This window comes from Anser anser (assembly GCF_964211835.1).
Source record: "Anser anser genome assembly, chromosome: 9".
Lineage (NCBI taxonomy): Eukaryota > Metazoa > Chordata > Aves > Anseriformes > Anatidae > Anser > Anser anser.
In genome coordinates, this window is record NC_139729.1 from 10094040 (window position 1) to 10116943 (window position 22904).

Below are 22904 nucleotides of genomic sequence, written 5' to 3' on the forward strand. Positions count from 1 at the left end.
TAATTTCAGCTAGAGGTGATTGGCTGTGTTTTGTTTTTGAAAGACACAGAGAGATATGGGCCCGTTTCTAAACACAGCAAACAGAAGCTACCTGGGCTTGAATAGGCCTATTATATATATCGTACCTTTGTTCTTTGGTTTGCAAATATTGCTGTCTAAATAATTCCATAGACTGGAAAAGTGAGGCGGAGAAATGCCATGACTTCCCCTAAAGTCACACAGTAGACAACTGGCAGACGCAGTAATGACCCAGCCCTTCTGTTGCTCTGCCCTCTGAGAGTGCCTTGCTGCTGTACTTGTCCTTTTTCTGCAGATGTGTTGCTTAGGGACATGCTTTAGTGGTAGACTTGACAATGCGAGGTTAACGGTTGGACTTGATGATCTCAGAGGTCTTTTCCAACCTAAATGATTCTGTGATTCTATGATTTTCCTTCTTGAGACTTGTCCCATGCTGTTTCTTTAAGTATCCCCATCCCTTGTTCTTTCTTCCTTCCATCCTATGGGAAAGAGGTGGAGGGGAAAAGGATTTGGAAGGAGAGTGTTGCTGAGCTCTGCCTGGAAGAGAAGGCTCCACACCTCACCGCACTCGCAGACAACACCCCGCTCAAAGACTCCAGCAGCCCGCCCAGCCTTTACTAAGAATAAACTGGGTTGTTACATTCTGACCATCTGCACTACTTACTCCGTGCTAAAAATTCACCTTCTCCCCCAAAATGACGAACGCTGCCGGTCATTATGCCTTGAATGCGTGCTATGCAAACTCCTGTGACTGAGAGCAGCTATTTCCGAATGAAACTCAAGAGGTTTGTTCTTTATTGGCTACACATTGTACCTGAACTTTATCATTAGCAAGGCAATTCTAGCCCGTCTATCATTACATCCCCTGTCTGGAATTCACCACGCAAGCAATAGCAGCGTAATAAAAGCCAACAGACAATCTGGTTGCCTTGCTGAGCTTTGAAGTGGGAGCGTTTGGCTCTTTGCCACCCTCCCGTTGGGGCTCAGCCGTTCGTCTGCCTCGGAGCTGGGGCGAGCAGATGCGTTTGGGTGCTGAGCAGCCCCTGCTTTCTCTTCTCCAGCCCAGGGCCTGAAGAAGTGAGACGAGTGCAGTTCCACCACACCGTGTGTGTGTATGTAGTCCCTCTGTAACTCCCTCCACCCCAAGTGACTGGAACCTGTAGGAGCAGTTCCAACCATGTGTGACTGAAAGGCAGAGGCCTCTAATGCATTAAATTCTTAGAGGTTTGTGGAACTAGGTGGCGGGGTGGAAGAAAGAGATTCTATCTGTGGCCCCATTGCAGGGCACGCTGCGGTGGTAGCTCAGCCTTTCTCAGGCAGTGGGGAATCCACCCGCCCTAGTGGTATAGATCCGTAGGCATCTGCTGGTTTGAAGTTCCTGCAACTCCTTTGTTGATTTTTTTTTTTTTTTTTTGTCTTTCAATTCCTCCCGTTGTTTCTTGACGAAGTCTGTCTCTGAAACCACGCTAAAGGTACACACTGAAATCAGCTGGTCATCTTGAAATCTTTGTGTACCAGCTCTGGCTATACGTTTGCTCTGATCCCAAGGAAATCCGTAGAGTGTTTGTCTCACCTCCCAGTGGGATGTATTTTGGCAGCTGCACTTGTGAATATTCTTCTATCTGGTGTTTCATAGAGTCTAGCACTGCTAAATTTAACAGGGCTCCATGTGGACTGAGTGCTGCACACTCTAAATTAGCCTGCCTGGCAGAATCTGGCCTGCTCAGAGCCAACCCGGTCCATTTCTCTCTGTTGCTCTCTCCACTGCTCTTCATTTTCTTCGGTGTAACTGTGCTACACAAAAGCCAGCCTCATGGTCATTTGGAGCCTGGGGAGTGTCTGGAGCTCAGAGCAGTTCCCTTTCACGCTTGATTCAGAGTGCAGAGGAGGATGGGGAAGAAACTGATCAGTCAAACAGCAATTAAAAATGCACGGGGGAAAGTTTGTGAGCTTTTGTTTGGGGTTGCATGAGCTAATCTCCTGCTTGCACTTTCCAGGAGAATGGGGCAAAGTACTCGCCTCGAGCAGGTCGGCGTAGGAGCAGGCGGAGGGCAGAGCCGGGCACCGGGCGGTGCTGGGACCAGCGGCAGCAGGGAGCTGGGAGGGGGGCTGCCCTCTGCTCCCCCAGCCCTGGGTCACGCCTGCAGCATCGCAGAGGAAACCAGCGGCAGAGGGTACAGCCCAGCCACCCTGCGTGGTGCTGCAGGACTGCGCATTGTCCTGCAGGACAGTGAAGAGTTGCTCTCTTCTGTGAATAACTGTTTCTTCTTTCTTCAGATCATAAAACAGTATCATCTGCACACAGTCCCTCCTGCCTAGCCTGCAGCATCTGACTCCTGCTCTGTAAAGAGGTAACAGCCAGAGCCACATATGCCTACACTGCACACAGCAGCTCACCTGGGCTGAAATTTGGCTTTGCTCAGCTTTTCGAGGCATCGCTTGCTCCTGCAATCAGTGCTTCCAGCTAAGCTGTCAGCGGAGGTTTGTTTCTCAGAGTTTGTTCAAGTGTGATTTCAGGGTTTCACTTGGCTATTGCAAACAGCATAGCGACATGAAGGAAAGAAGGAAGAGATGTGGCTTTCTGAGAAGAAAACACGCATGGGCATCAATATTTTGGGATCTCCCTCCCAGAGAACCTTGTCAGCACTGGTAAAGATCCCTGCATGTGTGCCCTTCCTTTTCAGAGCACAGCAGTTGCATCAGGTGTTTGCCCTAGCTGCCTAGCAGTTTCAGGTTATCCTGTACTTGCTATATTTACCTTCCAAGCAGTCTCGGATGCATGGGGCATAGAGCAGCTGTTGTACTGTGGTGTTGTATAAACACAAGGCAGGTGCTAGCTGGCATCCCATCTCTCATATGTCAAGTATAATTGGAGGAGACCGCCATGGTTCCGCCAGCTGGGTGAGTCCCCAGTGTATTTTTGTGGATATTGTATTCCCGTAAATACAGTGTCGTACCACACAGAAACATGTTCCCCATCAGGATATTCCCCACCAGTTACCACAGAAGATGAGCCCCTCGCTGTGCTCTGATTTCAGATACCAGCAGGGAGGTGTGACAAACCCAGCACAGTGCACCCCTGCCTACACTCCGGCTTTCCAGCAGTCATCAGTGCAGACACGTGGAGCTTGTACACGGTAGCTGGGCTCTACGCGTCCACAGACCTCTCAGATCTCAGTTTGGGAAGGGCCGCCTCTGGTCAGTACCTGGGCTGATGCCCACGGTCTGCTTTGGTATTCTGGTGTTGGGATTCGGGGTTGCTCAGAACAGGTTGTTCATGAGTGGAACGCAGCCCGTACGGGGATGGCTGTCATTTCCACGGTTGTTTATTTTCTCATAGATGTGTTGTACATGTGTTAATCAACCAGCCTTCCAAAGCAGATTGGGTGGTCAGCAATGCCAAATTTACCTGTGAAAGGAGGTCTTTCAGAGAGGCCAGCATGGAGCTTCGCCTCCCCTCACCTGCCTGGGCTGCACTTTTCACCAGCAGACACTTCAACTCCTTTTTTTTTTTTTTAACAAATCTGTCTTTATGTAACACAAATGAAAAAAACAAACAAAAATAAAAACACCTGGAGAGGAAGTAAGGGCTCCTGATGGCCTGAGTTGTGGGTACCTGTAGTATCATGGATAATGTAGAGGGTTTTTTTGTGCAGACATCAGACCAGATCAAAATCCCAAATTCCCCTGGGCTGGGGAAGGAGCAGCACAGATGCATTGCCAAAACTGAACTCTGAGCACATTTCTTTTCCCTACAAATAGGCACTGCTGATTTGATCTGAGAAGAGCTTTCAGGCAGAAGAGGTGAGATATGCTCTATCTGGGGGCAGATCTGTGAGGGAGGATAACTTGGTGGGAGTACAAGGTGTGGTGAAATTGCTGGAGAAAATGGTCCCTGGGAGTCAAACTGGGAGTTTCCACATGCTGCAGGTATCAAAGCTGAACCCCCAAGTGCAAGTGGGAGTACAAGCCGACTCCCCATGCCTCTGGTTTTCTTACTCATTCCTTAATCTTTTTTCCCTTGGGGAAACTCAAAATTAATTGTAAATGCTTTGGCAAGGCAGCAGGAGGAGAAGGGGAGATACTTGTGCCCTGCTTGGTGTGTCAGTGCCAGCTGCTGCCCTGGGCAGAGCTCCCCCCTTCCCAGGGCGCTTGTGCAGAGGCCTCATGGCTATGTTCACCCATCTCCTCCCTCTTAGCAGAGCTGTGTTAGCTGATCAGAGAACCTACCCTGGAGAGAGTGGAGACCGTGGAAACAAAATCGGGTCTCCGCACCGAAAGACTGCTAGAGGTGGAGGGAGAGGTACTGCTGCAGAGCTCAGCGCAGTGGCTGCATCACTCTGAGGTGGTTCTTCCCCAGAAGCAGTCTGCTGGAGTAAGTCTCCTGTGCTTTGGGACTGCCGCTGCTCCTACAGCACTGAGAAACTGCCGGGGCCTCTTGGAGGCAGAGACAGCAGGAGCAGAGCCCTTGGACTACGTCAGCAGGGTAAGTTCAAACACCACTGGGCTTCCTGTGTCTTTGGGCCTTGCCTTTGCAGTTTACAAATCCAAGCTGAAACAGCCTCCCAGATCTCCAGCTCTACGTCCAGATTTGGGGTGGGATGAGCTGAAGTTCTGCAGTGCCCAGTGCTGTAGCCACTGAGTCCTTGTTTCTGTGGGCAAATTTGTGGTCCAGACTAAGGGGTGCACTGTGCCTTGGCAGAAAGGGAGCAGCCGCCCTTCCCCTCAGAACCAGGATGCTCTTGCCAAGAGGAGAAATGTTTTTGAGGTGGTAGAGCCCATGGCCGTGCTCTTCACTTACAGCTGGCTTTTGGAAGGAGCTCTCAAGCCTGGTAGAAGGCCCCAGTTACCTGGCAGAGGAGGCAATGGGTTTGCTTTTCAAGCTGTGGTTGCAGGATTCGTAGCTGTACAAGAGAAGCGGTTCTGTTCTGTCACATACCCTCTCCAGGGGGAGCAAAATTTAAACACCACCATCGCTTTGAAAATGAAATTAGCACACGTACTTGTTTGTATCCCCCACACAAGAGCACTGAGCTCCTGGGTATTTGATACGTTGAAGTGATTGGTCTCGCAGCTTCCTCCTTACAGCTCCCAGCCCGCCATGGAACGGGCAGCTAAGCCAGGATGCTTAGCATCAGGAAATTCCTAATAGTACAGCAGTCTTTGAAGGCAAATGTGGCCCTTTGACTGACAGCCTTAAATCTGACAGGACTTAAAATAGGAACCTCAGCATTAGCCCTCTGAAATTCAAGTCTCTACAGTCTTCAGTGTTTGGCCCTGCTTAATTCTGATTTCAATATATAGGGGTTTCAATTAGGCAGTGTGCAAATGGATACCATAAAAAACAACAACAAAAAAGGTATGACATGCTCTGACTGTTGAACTCTTGTCTTTGCTTTGTAGCAGAAAGGTTTGGGTGTTTCGTGAGGATACAATTCAGGCGTGGTCCCATTCAGAAGAGAGGTTTGCCCTCGGATTGGGGCCAGGCAGCTCAGGGCAGGCTGTGAGGAGGGAAGGTGCATGTAGGGGCAGTCTCCTTTCCCCCTCAGCAGCTTTGCTGGGAGCAGGGAGTTGTGCTGTGGAACAGCAATTCCGTACTCACTCTGATCTGCTCTTTGCCTAGGCCCCTCAGTGACAGGATGCTGTGTTAGGTAGGCTCTTGGTCCCATCTAAAGGGATTCATATGCTCTTACATCTTAACAGGTATTCCAATAAATGGTGCAAACAGGGAAATTCCTGTCTCTAGTTTGGCTGCGAGACACCAAACACCCCAGCATGCATATATCCAGTAACTCAGAGCGTCTCCAGTCCAGTGGCCAAATACATCAGTTCCACAGTAACAGCAGCCAAAATCTCATCCTAAGAGCCCTCCTTTGTTTCTCTGCCTTCCTCCATTTCCAGCTTCTTACAGTGTTTTTGATTGCTCACCTCAGCCAAAGCACCTTCTGTGTGAAGCTGGTTCTGTATTTCACCCCAAAGCTGGGAGCATTTAATAGTCCTTTGTCTCCGGTTTGTAGAGGACCACTGGATAAAACAGATTCACGCTTCCAAGTTTGGTCAGTGCAGGATGTTGGCGGCAAAGGTTTGTTTATTTGTTTTATTTTAATTACACTGCTTCACTGCACAATCCCTACCAGTTATACCAGCATAAAAGTGCTGGGTAAATGAAGCTGATTTTGCTTGTCTGATTTGTTGATCCCACTCTTCGATTCTGCTGTAGTGGGGAGTTTTGCCAGTACAGCTGCACCAGCAAAACTGGTAAGTGTGGGTGAGAGTAGCTGGCTGCCTATCGATGGATTGGCAGCCAATCCACCAGATCTCCCTGCTCAGTTGCTGCTGTCTCAGTGATAGGAAGACTGAGGGTGTTTGCTTCCTAAGCTAGTGCTCAATATGTTGTTGGGTCTAATTCAGGGAGAATTTTACACATTTGGTACAATCTAACTAAATCTTATATTCCTAAATGATAGTGATGTTTGGAGCCCTGTGGTGCTGTAGGCAGGTGTCAAGTCTTTGCTCGAATGTATTACTGTGTGAGTCCTCCTCATCCTTCGCGTGTAGCGTCTGCGGAGGTAAGTCATGGCAAACCTCTGCTCGTGCCTGGAAGCAGGAATGCACGGTGGGCTTCCTGTCACTGGGAGTAGAGTATCCTTCAGGAAACTCACTGTAAATGTGTGTGTGGACACGTGCATGTGCCCACGCTCCATCATACTTCAGGGTTCAGGATTCGTCTTGAGGATGCCCCGGAACCAGATTTTTCAGCATCTAAAGCCTGAGTTAAGCTCTTTATAAGAACCCAAGTCCTAAAGCGTGCGGTGAACCCTCAGCCAGTTCAGTGCAGTGGCCTCTCTCCATGTCCTGCAGGTCTGTGCAGTCTGTCTGCAGACAGGCATTTTGGTTGATTGTTTTTGCCACCTTGACTTGCATTCAAACACTCGGAGAGTCATCTGCTGGGGAGCTGCCAGTTGCATGCTGATTCTGTTTGGGTTTAGGTCGTGCACAGACACGCTGGGGAAAGCATTCCTCCCCTGTGGCTTGTTATCTCTTCCTGGAGGAATGCAGTGTCTCTTTTATATAATGTGTGCACACTGTGCTTTGTACTAGGAATGGCCAGCACTATTTGAAATGATTTTTTTAATTTAAACTGGGGAGAGGGGCACTAAGTAGGGGTTGATAATTTAGAGGGTGCCAGAGAAGTAGGGGAACATGGAAATACTTTGCATTTTAGCCTTCTTTTTTCCTGCAAATGGTGGTCCCCCTCCTCTCACACATGTGAAGTGTTGTTTTAAAAAAGGCAAGTCCTCTTCTCCACAGCAAACAGGCTACACAACCTTTGAAGCTAATTCATCCTGCCTTTGAGTCCAGTAAATCTTTGGAAGCCCAATATGAAATCTTCCCTGTCTTCCTACCTAGGCCAGGTCAGCTGTCTCTGTGCCATGCATGAGCATTTTTGAAAGGTGTACATGAGAAGCTGATTTTTGACTCTTTCAGAATACCTGGGAAGTCAGGACGCACCAAAACTGCCCTGTTAGGACAGGCTGAGTAGGCAATTCAGTTTGCCTTATGCTCCATTTATTTTTCTCTCAGTTGTTGTTTCTCTCTGTTGTTCTGCCGCAGGTTTCACTGTTCCTTTGGTCTGATTTTTTTTGGCCTCATTACTGTTGGTTTTGTTGTGGAACAAACATAGGGAGGCTCTCAGGGAAGCCATTATTTTGTGTACTGGCTTTAGTCTCCTCTTGTTTTGTTGCCTCCTGATCCTTCTAGTTTCTGTGTAGTCTTACTGGTATTTCTTACGTGTATGTACAAACAAGCTTATATATGTATGTACCTATATGTACGTATATAAACAAACCCAGCGACACATATAGATACACGTGGAGGGCCAAGGAAACTGCGTCAGTTGTTGAGTCCCGTGTCCCTTTAAAGGACTGTATTGCCTTAATATATTTAGTGAAAGGGGCTTTTTGCATATACTTGAAGGAATTTTACTAGATGGCAGCAATGTACCAGTGGAGAGCACAGAGCCCTGGCATGGTTAACTGCTGCCAGGTCAGCCCTGCACTGCACAGCAATGCACACTCCTGGGGGCTCAATTCAGCCACAGATGTTTTGCGGCTCCAAGCAGCGATGTGCAGCCAGAATCTGCTCCTCCATAGCCCTTTGCCTTTCTGCGAAATGGGGATGAGGCTGAAATGTGAAAGCACAGCTGGAGGCATCACCGTTGAGGAGGGAGATATTGTCCACCTCATAGTTCACATCAGGGTTTTAGAAGGGCTCAGGGCCTCTGGCTGCAGATGTCAGAGACACATCAGCACTGGAATGAGCCTGCTCCCAGAATGACAGCAGCCACAAAAGGTTTTTCAGCTCTTGTTCTAAAACATCTAGCATGTGGATGTGTTCTTCTGGTTGTTCATTTTTGTCTTTGCATTTCTTCTTTGACTGATCATAGCCACTAAAAACTGTGTTTCCTATTTCAGACAGAATCCCACGTAAGTGGAGAATTCCTCCCTCTCAGGCAGGCAGCTGGCAGCAGTCAGCCCATCAGAGTGGGACCTCGCAGCCCTTGTTTGCTTCTCTGCCGTGGATACTTTCCTAAGGCTTGCCTTGAGCTCTTCTCTCTCAGGACCCACCCAGTCCACACGAGTGGTTGGAAAGGTACACAGTATGGAGCAGAAATATACTTTCCCAGGTGGCCCACACAGCACTGCTTCCAACGGGATCCTGTCCAGCTGAGGACAGGTAGGCACTACCCAAATGCAACTCCAGACTGCTGGCCTGGTGGAGGAGCGTGCCCTTGGCAGGCAGATCCCTCCCCGCTCAGACTTGCTCTGAGATACCCAGTAGTACCGTGGGCTGACTTTTTAAATTGACTTGTTAGGCAGCTGGAGCAATGCCTGCCCCACATTTAGGGAGGGAGAGCTGTCTCTGTGCTGGGTGAGGCCTCTCTGATCTGTGTGCCAGGAGCTGTATATAGACACAGACAGTTGGATGAAAGGTGAAAGGTGTGTAAATTCTCCCCCGAGGGGCTGGGATTGAAGCTGTAAAACCAAAAGTTTATAGAAACACTTTAGGCTCAGTCTGGAGTAGCCATGTTTCCCTAGAAAACCGATGGGAGCTGAGAGATCATGGGCTCCCACTGTAGTGGTGTTTCACTTTGGAACAGTTGTGTGGTTTTGAAGCAAATTTCCTAACTGTCATCACTCTCTGTGCACCATATCGGTTGGCAGCTCGGTTTCTGTGCATGCAAGACTGGGTTCATTTTAATCAAAACTAAATCAGAAGTTCTGCTCTGAGCTTGCAGCAGATGTACTCTGACTGCGGAGGAGACCATGGTGGTCAGAAGCAGCAGACCGTTCTCTGGACAGCTGTGAAGCACATGCATGGCTGCGAGTTTGGTCCAGGCAACCAAGTCTACCTGGAGGTAAAATCCATGAGCAGCATACATGATAGATGTAGGAGCCTCAAAACCAACTGCTTCAGCCAACTGATCTCCTCTATCACACGCAATTATTTGCTGAGATATATGTGGGCCTTGAGCTGATGTGACTTTGAGCCCTTGGTGAGTAGCGGCCTCAAGTGGGTGTTGAAGTTTAGCTCTTCAGGGACAGCAGATCATAATGCACGTGTCCCACACCTACAGCTGCACCGTGGCTGACACTGGGGTGTCTGGAGGCTCTACTGTGCCAGGAGAGGGCTGGGTATTCCCCCTTTGCTGCAGGGTCTGCATGGGCTATGAGGAAGAACGCAGACTGCTTTTGTATATGTTTGGTGTTTCATGACTGGTCAGAATGACTTTCTTTCTCCACTTCTGTCTGCTAAGACCTCCATCGGGACATATGCTGGGGTTTCCCTGGGGTTGCTGTGAACTGGAAAGTAGTTGCAGCCATCCCGGGATCCCTTAGGAAGGCTGATGCAGGGACAGGACGGTGTGGGTGCCCGCTGGGGCAGGCTGTGCTGGGCACTGCGCCGGGAGGCAGAGCAGTGACAGATTCACTGCAGCTGTCAAAGGAACAGCTGGAACAGAAAAGAGCTCTTTTCAGGCTTCACGCCAAGCTGCAGTGTTCCTGCGTCCCTGCTCGTTCTTGCCCAGCTGCAGTTATCACCCAAATCGCATGCTTCCCCAGTGAGTCACTGGTGCCCAGGGGCTCCATGCACCGCTTCCAGCAGGAAGGTGCGAGCTTCCTGAAGGGGCAGAGATGCTCAGCAGAGCCTGTGCTCTAGTGAGAACATCTCCTCTCGGCCTGTTGACAAGAGGCCAGGGCTGGAAAAAATTCCTCCTGAAAGAATCAGAGTCACTCTGCAAAAGCAAAGCATCTCCAGGCTACAAATTAATCTTCTCCAGCAGTGCATATAAAGAGGACACTCTTTACAAACGTGCTGGGAAATGAAGTTTCCTCTTTCAGAAGTATCAGCATACTCCAGACTGTGGAGCAGATCTTTGAATACAGAAGCCATAGGGATGCCCAGCCGCACCTGCAGCACGCTGAGAGCCTGGCTTACGCAAGACCACAGTTTGGAGCAGCCTCTGTCCACCACTGCTGGTGGGAGAACCTCCAGCCCACCGTGAGAGGGGTATCTCAGGTTTTCAGATCTCCTCCATTACCCCATGGTTAATGTGCTTGATTCCATTTCAGCATTTTTTCAGATCCAACAATCCTAGTGCTTTTGTGAGATTTGAGCTCTTGGCCTGTTGTTGCCCTTGCAGCAAAACTCGCCATCGCTCCGTGATCCCCAACGTGTCTGCAACACCACTTCACCAGGCAGCGCACTACTGAGCTGCACTAGACCTCGGCACACAGATCTCTCTTTTAAATTACCCCCAAAGTGACACGATGTTCATGCCAGCTTCGTGCTTTTGTGTTACCTTGATGTTAGCTGCAGGAGGACAAACTGTGCTTGGTGTCTGGCACGGGAAAAGCTCTTCAGCCTGCAGGGTGAGCTCGGGCAGGACGGATGCTGTGCGTTGTGTGACCCTGGCAGTTTTGATCTGGTAGTAAGGCCTGAATTGACCTTACCCTTGCCAACACAAGGACAGAAAAGTAGGAGGGCAGCTGGGTGGGGTGGGTGTGGGGCTAAAGATGTAGGGCAGGTGGGGAGCGTGAATCAGATAAGGCTGAGGGCAGGGGGAGAGCTGGGCCGGACCCTGCTGGGGCCTTAGGAAAGGCTCCAGGGGCAACGAGAGGATGGGTGTTTGTGTAGAGGGACTTTGAAGAGGTGAGTGCTGGAGTTAGAAAGCCGGTGGAGATGTGATTCACATGATAGTTGGTTGGAGAGGTGCTTTTTAACTCCTGGCTCCTCTCTTTAATCTGTGCGATCCTTGGCGTCTTGCTATTGCTTTTCATCTGGAGATCTCAACACGAACACAATCATCGCTCCCAAGCAGGAGATGGGGTAAACTCAGGTGCAGAGCAATTGGAACTGGGAGCTGGGCTTCAACTCTACCAACTGTCTTGTGGGCCTGTGTTTTAGCTACTGCCACATACCCCTCCTCTGTAACTGTGTCTGCCCTGAAAAAAACATAGGGCAGTTGGCACCCAGTCCAAATCCATGGGTGAGATAAGCCGCACCGATGAGCTCAGAGCTTTCCTCTATTTTGGGGGGGGTATGTGTTGGAAAGCTTGCTTTGCACATGGACCTTTCTGCCCCAGGTGTGTCTGCATCCCTCAGGTCTTATGGCCGAGGGAGGAGAAGGGCTTGCTGCAGTGGTCTTCTGGTGAGTGCGTGCTCATGTGTGCGGTGCCAAACTGTGGGAAGCACCGGGAGGCATTGGTCTGCTTTTCCCCAGAGAATTTTGACAACAACACGTCTGGTTGGGAGAACCTGTCTGTCTAGTATTGCTTTAGTTGTGTTCGATGGTCTGGATGGCTCTTCTATCACACCTATCAAAATATCAGCACTTTTCAGGAGCGGATGAGGTGATGTGATCGCTATCCTGCCTGGATTGCTTGTTCTCACAGCCTCTCCAGTGGGAAAAGCGCGTATCTGGAAGTGTTTTGCTTTGTACTTTAATACTCACGTAGGCTGAATGTTTGTAGGGTAGGGCAGGGGGCAGAGAACTGTGAGGTTCTGTGGTTGCTCCTGAGTTATTCCCACAGCCCAGAGGGACCTGGGGAAGTTCAGGCTGCTGTGGGAGCTCCTCTGTCCCGAGGAGCTCAGCCGTAGCTCTCCCGGCTCACTTCACCATCCTGCAAAACATCTGCTCCTCTGAACTGCGTGGAAATGCTTTCTTGCTTCCTCCTCGGTTTGTAGGAGGTATAAAGAAATAGCTTGAGCAGTGGGAGATGGTGTGGCCGTGGGCAGAGGTTGTTGAGGGCGCAGTGGGTTATGTTGCAGAGGGTTACCTGCTGGCTGCTGTGATCCGTGCTCCGTCCCCGGCTGTGTCTGACAAAGGTGTGTCCATCCAGCGCCGAGCTGAGGTTTTTGTCACCTTACAGTTTCGTGGTTGTGTGAGGCTTGCTTCTGCCTTCACATTTTTTTAACTGAAAATTATTCTTATTGCAGCACTCTGGTGCAAAGTCCAGAGGCAAGGACGTACTTAGAGCAGGATTTGCTCCGTTCCCTTTGGCAGCCATCAAAAATGGTGCTCCTGTCCCCAAATGGTACGAGCTCCACCTCCCGAAGGGAACGCAGCTCTCCTGGTGGGCACCGGGGCTTCAACAGCCACCGGGAGGAAAACACGGAGGTCTTGGCAAAGCTGGGGGGAGGCAGTGGTGCGCTGCCTCCGCGGGGCTGTGACCGATGGCTCCTCGGTGTGGCTGACCAGGTCCCGCGCCAGGGCTGTGGGCATGTCTGCGTGGTTATGTAAAGCCTCGCCGTGCAGCTCACTGAGTCCCGTGCTTTACAACACACCTGGCGTGCCAGGAGCGTGCAGGAGCTGACGCAAGCTCTGTATCAATGCGGAATGAATGTGGGAAGGCTAGCACGTTGTTGGGTTGCTCTGAAAGCCAGTGAACCAGCCCTTTACGGCACAGGACAGTATTTCTGAGTTTTGCAGTTTGGCACAGCGGGTGGGACAGTTCTCCAGCCCCACAGATGAGCCCCTTTGAGCTGTTGTCGGAAGTCCAGGACTCTCCGTGGCAGTGGAATTGGGATCGAGCATACAAGCCAATTTTCTTGGTTGTGTTAGCCATGGAAAATGTGACGGAAACGTTCTAACATGCTCTTTTAACTCCAAATGTGCAGAAAGACTTGTGACACCTAACACAAGGACCGAGGGAGAGTCTCAGAAGCAGACTGAGTTCCCAGGCTCTGGTACGTCTGTGATTAGTGCCCCAGGCAGCAAACCGCATTCTTACCAGGGCTACGATTTATAAATGAAACATCTTAGTACAGATCCAGGGCTGGCTTCAGCTTCTGCTGCGTTATTCATGAGTGTGTGAAAACTCTGAAAAATGTGACAGACCTTGGGTTAGGTTCTTGACACAACATTACTCCTCATGAGATGAAATATGAGAATGTCTCTGCTCAGATAGGAATGTCTATGCTGGAAGCTGGGAGATAATGGCGTGTGTGTGTATATACAGACACACACACGCACACACATATATATATATGTATATATAATGGCGTATATGTAAAGGGAAACTGAAGCCTTTGGTGTTCTGCTGTCAGCGAGCTTCCCCAGAGGAGCACTTTGCTATCTAGCTACAGGCACTCGCAGTCACTGCTGTGTGGTTGAAAGCAGTTTGAAAATGTTTTGGCCCCAAATTGCTTTTATGTGGGGTTTTGTAAGGCCGCTTGCGTTTACCTGTGACAGGTTAGGAGCCTGCCCCTCCTTGGGTGCTGGAGAGGTCACGCCAGCAGCCTGTGGCCTCGTCTTGCCAAAGTGAGTGCTCAGTGAAAGCACCGACTGAAAATTTGCCTTTTGTTCCCTTCTTAAGCAAAGTGCTCAGCCCCCATGGGTAGCGGTCTGCAGGGGCTCAGCACCGCTCCTATGTCCCAGCAGTCATTTGGTCTGGTTGCTGTGGGTGACTGGGGGGCTGTGTGGTCAGAAAGGGGCTGTGCCAGTGTCCTCCCAGCGAGAGGGGAAGGAAGGGAAAGCAAGGGATTCTCTGGAACCCCTGAGCAGCACCTGCTTGGGGGAAGAAGGCATGTTAGGAGCATGTAAGGTCTGTTACGTGTCGTGAGCCTCTGTGCTATCTTAATTGGGAAAGGACTCGGTCCTATTTCCTGAGAAATAAGTGGGAGTTTTCCTGTTGGTTTCAGTGAGAGCTGCTCTGGGAACACAGTTTATAAGGCCAGAGCTGCTATGCACACGGGTGGTTTGCCCACCTGGGCTCATAGTTCTTTTTTTATATAAATCCATAATTGCCTTGTGTTAAAGCCACGTGGGGGTCCTGAGCCTCATGTCCAGCCTTCCTGATGTCCCCATGTACTTAGTGACTGCCTCTGCTCTTTAATGCTCAGTTCACAGATGCCAGTTTGGATCAGCACTTTGGTAGGGGACCAACAAAGCCCAGGATCTGCAAGAGGCTTTCCAGCCTGCGTGTGCTCCATGTGCTGCGTGAGATTTGCTGCATCCTGTGGCCACTTCTAGCAAGCAGGTCTGTCTGGCCGTACCCATGCTGAGGAATCTGGTCTGGGTGCCTGTCGTGGCCGTTTCCAGTGTGCGAGTTAGGTTAAGAGCTGGGTGTGCAGCATCCCCGCTCTCTGCACCTCCAGACCGCTCCTGCCCTGGGCCTGTAGTCCCAGGTGGGAGCTGTGCTGCGACCTTGGAGGTGCCTAATCCGGGTGTCTGAGCCCTGGGTTGCGCTGGGGCACAGCCAGCAGCCAGGGGACACCGCTACCAGGGCCTGGTGCAGATGTTAAAGTAGCACCTGCATAGGCGACAGGCCCTGCTGCAGCCACCTGCTGCAGCCTGGGCCAGGCTTCGGGTAGCGGTGCAGCTCCAAACACTGGCTTACCGGGAAGTACTGTCTTCACTCTGCATTAGCCAGCTGGTTGGGAAGCTGTGATCTTGTTAAAAGATAGGTCCAGAGGAGAAAAATGAGCCCCATCTCTTTGCGTTGCCTGCTTGGCCAGCAGCAAGGACAGTAAAATACCGGAAAGTAAATACTGGGTTCCTTTGTCAGACACAAGTAACAGCTGACTTCATGCACGTGAAGTGTTAAGAATAATTTTGCCTTCCTAAAGAAATTTTTTTCTTTACTGACAACTGGTGACGTGCAAAGGATTCCGTCTGGCCAAAGCAGGTTTTGTACGTAGGTATGTGGCATGGAGATGGCTTAAAACGAGGCCATTGGTGGGAAATGAAGGCAATGACAAATTAGTGTCTTGTACTAAAACTGCTCCTGGAGATTGTTGGCCAAGCACTGCAGTCTCACTTTTCTATTTTTAAATCTCTCACCAGCTGCTATGTGACCCTTTCCTCCACACCCACGAAAGTTAAAAAAAAAAAAAAACAACAAACCTTACCGATTAGAAACAGGAAATAATAAAACTCACTAACCACAAAGTATTTCCAAATGCATAAAGTAAACAACCAGAGATGGTGAGAAATACATATTTCCCACTGATCCCTTTTCAGCACAGTAACCATAGCTGATAATTACAGTCACTGGGGATTTACAGCTTTTAGGGGAAAGTATGTCTTTAAGTTGATGCTGTCAAAACATAGCAAAGTATTTTCAGCACACCAGAATGTTTCCTAGCCCCTCTCCCAGCGTAACAATGAGGTTGCCAGAAGTGTGATAAGGTGCATTACTGAGACGATCTAGGAGGAAAACTGTTAAGTTTTGGGCCCCGAATTGGGTAGGGATCTGCTCCTCTTTGCTGCACTGTGTGCAGACCTCAGTGCTGGGCAGTACAGGTTTCTCTAGTGGGTGCAGTAATGGGTGCTGAGGTGGCGGTGGGGCTTTCTCTAAGCTCAGCAATATGTGATACTGATTTCTGAAGGTCTTCAATGTCTTTCCTCTTTCGGGATCTTGAGGTTCACTTTGCCTGGATGTTTTCACAACCTGTGAGTGTCCTGTGGACTTTGCTGCTGCTGTTTGCTTGGGCTGGCTCCAGTCCCCACTGCAATAGGCATGTTTGTGGTGGGGGTGATTTGGGTGTGTTTTCTGTATTGCTGTTCCTCTGGAGGTTCCCTTCACTGATTTCATCTTGGGGGAGTCCTAATTTTCAGTCAGAGAGTGGAAGCTGAGGTTGCACTAAAATACGTACAATTCTACATTTCATACGGAATTGCCTTCTTACCCCCCCCAGTTCAAGAAATCTGCACTGCTACGCAACAGTGCTGCCTCTTTTCATGTAAGCCAGTTGTTGCTCCTACCACCCTTATGCTACCACTTCTAATAGCTCTTCAAGAGTGATGGATGAAAGGGACAGCTTCACAGAAAAGGATGCTAAAGCCAGAGGTGATGGTTTTCACTCTTTCAACACATCATCAAATAGATCACACTGCATAATTAGTCTCTCTGAACTGGGGATCCATTATTTAGTATGCACAGTGTTTGTTTAAGAGATCCTTGCTCTTTTCTTTTAGTTGTGAAGAGCTTTTAACTGCCTTTGAGTTGAAAAACTGTGACCAAATGTTGTCAACAAGTTAAGCAGATTTGTCCCAGTCTTACTGGTAGGTTATTTCACCTTCTGCCCTTCAGAGTCTGACTGTGATTCCCTTAGAAGTAAAATCTAAAGTGTTGGCCCAGATTAATAAACCCAACTCCTGTTTGTTTTTTTTGTAACTTTTAAACGTTACCATGATCCAGGTGATTCTTCGTGTAGGTGTGTGTGTGCATGAGTGGGCTGCTTTTTCTACAAAGCATCAGGGTCAAAAAACCTGAACACTCTTTCAGTTGCTTCAAGGAAAACTGTTTGTGAAAGAAGAAAACAAAAGCAGATCCCCAAGTATTGTGTATTCAGAGCGGACAGAACAAGGCTGGGAGAAATATCAGTCATTGTCTTCCAAAAGTTTATTTAGAATAAACAAAAAAAAATCCCTAAATGTAACTATATGTAACATATATATACACTTAGCTCACTAGTTTAACAGTCGTATCAGCATGGTCAAGCATTGGAAACAGCACATCTAGGGTGAACAATACAGATAGTATTTCTGAACAGTCTAAAATGTCTAAACCACATCTTTCCCTTTCTTTTTTTTCTAGTCATAGCAGCATTGTTACAGGAATCAGAACTGAAATAGTTGCACAAGAATAATAATAATAAAAATTAAAAAAAGGAAGAAGAAATTGACTGTTTACTTCTTTATCCAGTGAAGTGATCTCAGCTGCGACATGAGACCCAAGAGGTAAGCTTGGTGTAAGAGGGGTTGTTGCTCATTGTCTTGTTTCTTTATTAATAGAAAGATAATTATTTTAGGAATGTAAGACAAGAAAGTTATAATAATTAATATACACTAAAGAACATGAGAGGATTCTATACAATAATTTAGATGTATTAAATAAATACAAAATAATAGCAGCCTTCTACAATGCAGGCTACACATAGGTTTACTTCGGCTTGAAGTACCCTGGTCTTTAGTACACCTACAGGAACAGACTTGTTCCACAAGTGTTTTAAAGAAACATATCTATAAGATACATACATAAGTGTCTAAGGTTAGGATAAACATTTGAAAACACATTTTACCATGGTCTCCACATATCTAATGACCCCATACTAGGGTTATTATGGGAAAAATTCAGCTGCAGGACCTGTCTGGGAGGCACAGCATCAACCTGGCTGAAAACCGACAGCGACGGCAGCTGGAATGAATTTTTGAAAGCCTGTTTGTTCTCCACTGGGTAGAAGTGCTCCTGAGATGGATTTGTGCTGGGAGAGTTCCCCTTAGGGCCCAGTGGGGTTTTTGGTGTCAAGAGAGGCTGCTGAGATGGGCAGGAAGATCTTAATGCTGCTTTGCAGGTGTCTTCACCAGACCTCGGTAAAGATTTCAGCAGGTGGTTTAACAGTCGGGCCCCAAGTGTCTTGTCCATCCACTCGCAGGTGAGGAGAAGGTTGTGGACCTCGTGCATGCACTGAATGTATCCAGTGCTGTACCTCTGCTGAGCTTCAAGGCCCACTTTGGAATCAGCTGCATTGAACAGGAGGCAACTGGAGTTGGTAATTGGGTAAAACCTGCACTTCCAACTTAAAAACATTTGACAGGTTCCTGTCTGCATTGGCCCCTGTGGGGGCTTATTGCTGAAACCGCATCCAGCTGAAACCGTTGCAGGGGGGCTGCGGCAGGTCAGTGCCCTGCTGCTCCCACGGTGAGGCAAAAGCTCTGCAAATGGTGCAAGTGAGAGCAGTGCTGGGGTCCAGGCTGGAGTGGGTACAGGGCTCAGGTGCCCTGGTGGAGTTTCCCACTGGAACAGGGATATCTCAGGCTACTGGTGGGAGCTCCCCTGCCAGTCTATAACTGCCTTTTGGGGCCCTTTTAAGACACTGGGAGACACTGAAAATGTATTATGTAAGGCCAAGATACTGGCTCCTGGAGTAGAGTAGGTAGATTGCTTCCTGCCCTGTTTTCAGCCTGATTTAATTCGCTTGGGCTTTATGATAATGTTAGTGGTTTGCAAGGTTCAGGGGAAGGTGGTGCGGGGAGCGAGCTGCCTGGCCAGGCCGCCTCAGCATCCTGCTGCCCACCAGCAAGTAGAGCCAAAATGGAACAAAAGGAGAAACCGGCACTGGAAGAAAAAGCTTCCGTGGGTTACCAGGCGTTCAGCTCCAGCTCCCCATCTAGTGGTGAAAGCCAAGCCCAGACCCGCAGCTCGGGCCTCAACAGGTTTGAAGGAGGCTTTTGCCCAGCTGCCAGCGGACTAAAGGCGCAGTGCTGTGCTCTCCTGACACCCCCAAGGCTGCCCTGAGCATCAGGGGCTGTAGGGAAGATGCACTTACCCATCAGCTTGCTGTTTTGGATGTTCTGGAGGTGTTTGACTGTCATTTCGAGGATGTCTGCTTTTTCGAGTTTAGACTGCTAATAAAGAGAGAGTTCAGCAGCTGAGAGGCCATGAAGTATTTGTGCAAAGCCAAGTTTCCCAAAAGACAAAGCCCCCCTCCTGTCCCCCAAAAGCCAAACAGTCCCCATCAGCAGAAGGACAACATCTGTGTAAAAGTGAACACTTACATCCAGGTGAAACGCGCCCACAACGGTCTCTTTCAGCTGGTCCAAGCAGTTATTAATCCTTTCCCTTCGCTTCCGCTCAATGAGAGGCTTCCTTAGCTGGCAAGGAAGAGAAAAGGAGGAGGAAGAAGAATTGCAGATGATTTCTTTTTTATCTCTCTGCCGCAGTGAAGCGAGGGCGTAACAGGGCTGTGTGGGCTTCACTGGGGCCAGGAAGGTCGCATCCCTGTGTGAAACCAGCGCGGGACGACACGGCACTCGGCAAGTTACAGATGGGGAGCGCGCCTTCTCTAGCTCTGGTAAGGGCCTGTCCTTTGGGTCGTGTTAGCTCTGAATTCTCTTACTTACACTCCTATTAACCAGAGCTTACCCAACTGAAACCAAAAGACAGAAACCTTTCTAAGGCAGAGAAAGGAAGCAGAAAAAAAACACCCACGTGGGTTAAATTCAGGGAAAACCTCTTTATAACAAGAGGATGCAAATGTTGTGTTTCTCTTTCCTAGAGGTCTGTAGCCCCCATCATTCACCTGCCGAGTTCCAGCATCCATCCGCGTGTGGGCTTCACGTTGGGCGCGCGCGGCCCTCGTCGCGGGAGGCTGCGTGGCCGGGACCTACCTTCCTTTCCTCCTTGGTGCTGCTGGAGAGCTTGTGCACGCCGCTGGCCGTGGCTGTGGCGGTCATTGTAATCCAGCCTGGCCGCCCCGGGACGCTGCGAGGACGGGGACGCGGAGGAGGCACTCGGGCAGTAGGTCGCTCCCTGTCCCGACGGGCTCTTTGCCTCTCCTCTGCTCCTCTGCTGTATTTATAACCCAGAATTAGCATGTGAAAGGGGACTTGCCTTGGCGGGACTTCTTTTCCCACACGAGGGGTCGAGCCCAGAGGTTTGTGGCCATCAATCAAAGCTGACAGGTCACTGCATCTTTTCAATGACCACGCCGGCCCCCCCAAACGGCGACAGATGTCCAGCCTCCAAAGCTTTGCTTTGTAGGGATCTTTTGTTTAAGGAAGGAGGGAAGCAAAATGGGCGCGCTCTGAGCAGCTTGCATGGCTCCGTGCTCAATTTGCACAGATTCCCAGGGAGGAAAACAATAGCTGGGAACCAGTCGAGTTACACCTGGGAAAATGCCTCCTATGTATCTTTCTTTTCCCTGCATCTCCTTGAGCCAGTGCCGCTTTTTACCTGCTAACCTGAGCCTCAATCACTTTAAATCTTTGAAGCAGCCTTTTAATTTAATAATAGAGTGCTTGATCGACTAGTTCCTGCTCTCGGGAATTATTATTGCAAGGTAACGATGATCGATTAAAAACTGTTGACAGCAGACAGCTACAGAAACACTGTATTCATCAAAAAATCCTCTAGGGAAAGCACTTCATTTGCCTCTTGAGAACCCAAATTCTCTGCTGTACACAGCTAGATGTAGGAAATATGAAGCTCTTCTAATTTTTGACTGCTGTGTAGTATTTAATATTAAACTTACAGACAATTGCACATGCAAGCAAACCTAGAGGTGAGTTCAGTCCTGCTAATTCTGTGGGACTTTTACTTGTTTGCTTTTTCCCCCCTTTCATGCTGCCAGGAGTCTTGGGTGTTTTGGGGGGAAGGGTTTTTTTGTTTGTTTCTAATCCTCTGAAATGCTAGTGCGGAAGCACATGGGCCTTCAAAGCAGACTTGGCACAGGATGGGAATGTGCCTTTATGCTTCCTCACTTCTGTCTGGTTTTGAGGGGGAGTATGAAGGCATCTTTCATGACTGCGCTTTTGCTTTCTGACAGTTGCTTTGCTAATGAGCAGGATCTGGCAGTGTCCTGTTGAGTCACGCAGGTGAAGCCCTTTAGGGTGGTGTTGAATGTGCCACCTTATTTAAATGGACAGGAAGAAGCTCGAGTGGTTTAGAAGCACCAAAAGCCACCACGAGCTGCTCTTGGGATTTCCCATCACAGCGCTGCAGCTGCAGAGCCCTCACTCCACCCCTTCAACCGTAGGTGGTGATGTACCCTAGGAATAAAAGCAAGGACATCACGTCCCTTGCTTAAACACTGTGTGGGTGTATGTTTGTATGTGCGTGAATGCAAACATATTTGCAGCGTGTCTGCACGCACTGCTGCCTGGGCTCATGATGAAAACATCTCCCCAAACGTGGTATCTTGCAGGCTGAGGTTGTTAGTCAAATGCAGGTATTGGGTGCAGTTGCATGGTTTTTATAAGCACCCTGCTTGGTAAGGGTGCATGAGGGAGAGCCCAAGATGGGTTGGTGTTTGTTTCGCAGGGAGAGGAGGACATGGGAGGGGACAGTTTGTCCTTCGTGCCAAGTGAAGGTGATGCAGCACAGGAGCGGGGATGGGCACCTTATATCAGATCTGTCCCCTGCACAGAAAACCAGAGGATTTTCCACTGTCCAGAGTTAGAAAGTGCTTGCGCATCAGCAAGCTTGGCCTGGACTTGCTGCTTCTGCCTTAACCTCTACCCTGTTGCTCGTGCCTTGTGAGAAGGATGCTTTGCGAGAGGGTTGCCCAGGGGCTTCCACTGAAATGCTGCTCTCGGCCTGGCAAGGAGGGTTGGGAGTGCGAAGCCATGGGTTGTGTGTCCCCTCATAGCCATTCTCAAATCCCCCCCTCTGCCTGGGGCCCCCTTCTGCCCCAGCCCCGATGCTGGCGACCTGCCTTCGTAGAATGGCTGGGGCAGGCAGGGACCTTAAAGATGCACCTGGTTCCTCAAGGCCCTTTTGCAAGGGGCTGCACTGGTGCCGTGAAACAAGCACAGGCTGTGTGTGTTTGGTAGGGAGGTGCTGAGGATGGTGGGGAGTAGCTTGGCGGCCCCCAGCGCCCAGCCCCGGAGCCCCAGCTGAGCCCCGAGACTCTGGGGAGCCCCTTGCTCGCAGAGCCCTCGTTGCCCCGCTGGCCTCTGCTCTCGGTGAGCTCATTTCAAGGTTCATTTGTAAGACAGCGTTTCACTGAAAAAGAAGAGCAGCTTTTGCTGTAAACAGTTATTTTACACCTCTCATTCAGAGCAAAACCCTTTAATTTCAAAGGAAAGGGGGTGCGCAGGCGGGAGAGCTGCCCTGCCTTTCAGGGGGAAGCACGACATCTGTGCTCGGGATTGTATGGACCAAACAGGCAAATGCAAATGAGCACAGAGCATTAAAGGAAGCTTTTTGCAAATTCCTGCTTTACTTTTGCATTGCGCACTGCCAGGTTTCACTGAAAAGGGGATTCTCCTTAGTAAACAAAGCCTCCCTTTTTTCCCGAGCTTTCCCAAAAAAGGGAAGAGAAAGGGGTCGGTGCTGCTTGGAGTTTTCTTTTTTGCTATTTGTCTACATTTCACACCCTGTAGAAAGAAAACAACTTTTAACATCTGTTCCTGCACTTTTTAAGATGGAAAGAAAGGCTCTTGAAAATGGGGAAAGTGTGGCAGATGTTGGCGGATTCCCTCCAACGCAGATGTCTTGCTCTGAAAAAAGTTTCTTTAGGAATTTGTGGCCCCAGCTCCTCTTTGACTCGGGACACGCGACTGCCTAGCGAATGAAGGGACGTGGGAAAGCTCTATAGGACAAAAGAGCTTATTCAAACAAACCTGAGAGCCGTGAACAATCTAATAACCAGCAGAGAAATGGTCAGCGGCCTCCAGCCCTGCCAGGGAGGGGTGGTAGCTCTTGCCTGGTGCTGGCGGGGCTGGGGGCAGCTGATGGCCGCCGGAAGGGGCCTCCTGCCTTCGGTGCCTCTAATTGCAAGGCAGATTTCCCCTCACAGCTGCCGCGTGAAGCTATGTGCAGCTGCAGGGGTGGTGCCACCAAGGTCTCTTCCCATCGGGTGTCATCCGTGTCCCGCAG

The 22904-nt window shown here is 49.6% G+C and overlaps 1 protein-coding gene and 1 long non-coding RNA gene across 2 annotated transcripts in view; one reads left to right on the top strand and one right to left on the bottom strand.

The window, feature by feature from the left end:
• LOC310904495 overlaps positions 1–22904 on the top strand; it is a 46471-nt gene that overhangs the window by 13254 nt on the left and 10313 nt on the right. The window contains exons 3-9 of the long non-coding RNA XR_014588399.1: positions 2016–2192; positions 2296–4504; positions 14422–14558; positions 16499–16585; positions 17121–17263; positions 19247–19377; positions 19582–19823. This is a non-coding gene — a long non-coding RNA (uncharacterized lncRNA). The remainder of the gene's footprint in view (positions 1–2015; positions 2193–2295; positions 4505–14421; positions 14559–16498; positions 16586–17120; positions 17264–19246; positions 19378–19581; positions 19824–22904) is intronic.
• LOC310904489 (transcription factor HES-4-like) lies at positions 17282–22897 on the bottom strand. Its single transcript, XM_083849312.1, has 4 exons — positions 19694–22897; positions 19082–19177; positions 18853–18931; positions 17282–18046 (listed from the first exon to the last, which is right to left on the bottom strand). The coding sequence occupies exons 1-4, from the start codon at positions 19898–19900 to the stop codon at positions 17601–17603; spliced, it is 828 nt and encodes a 275-aa protein (XP_083705438.1). The 5' UTR covers positions 19901–22897; the 3' UTR covers positions 17282–17600.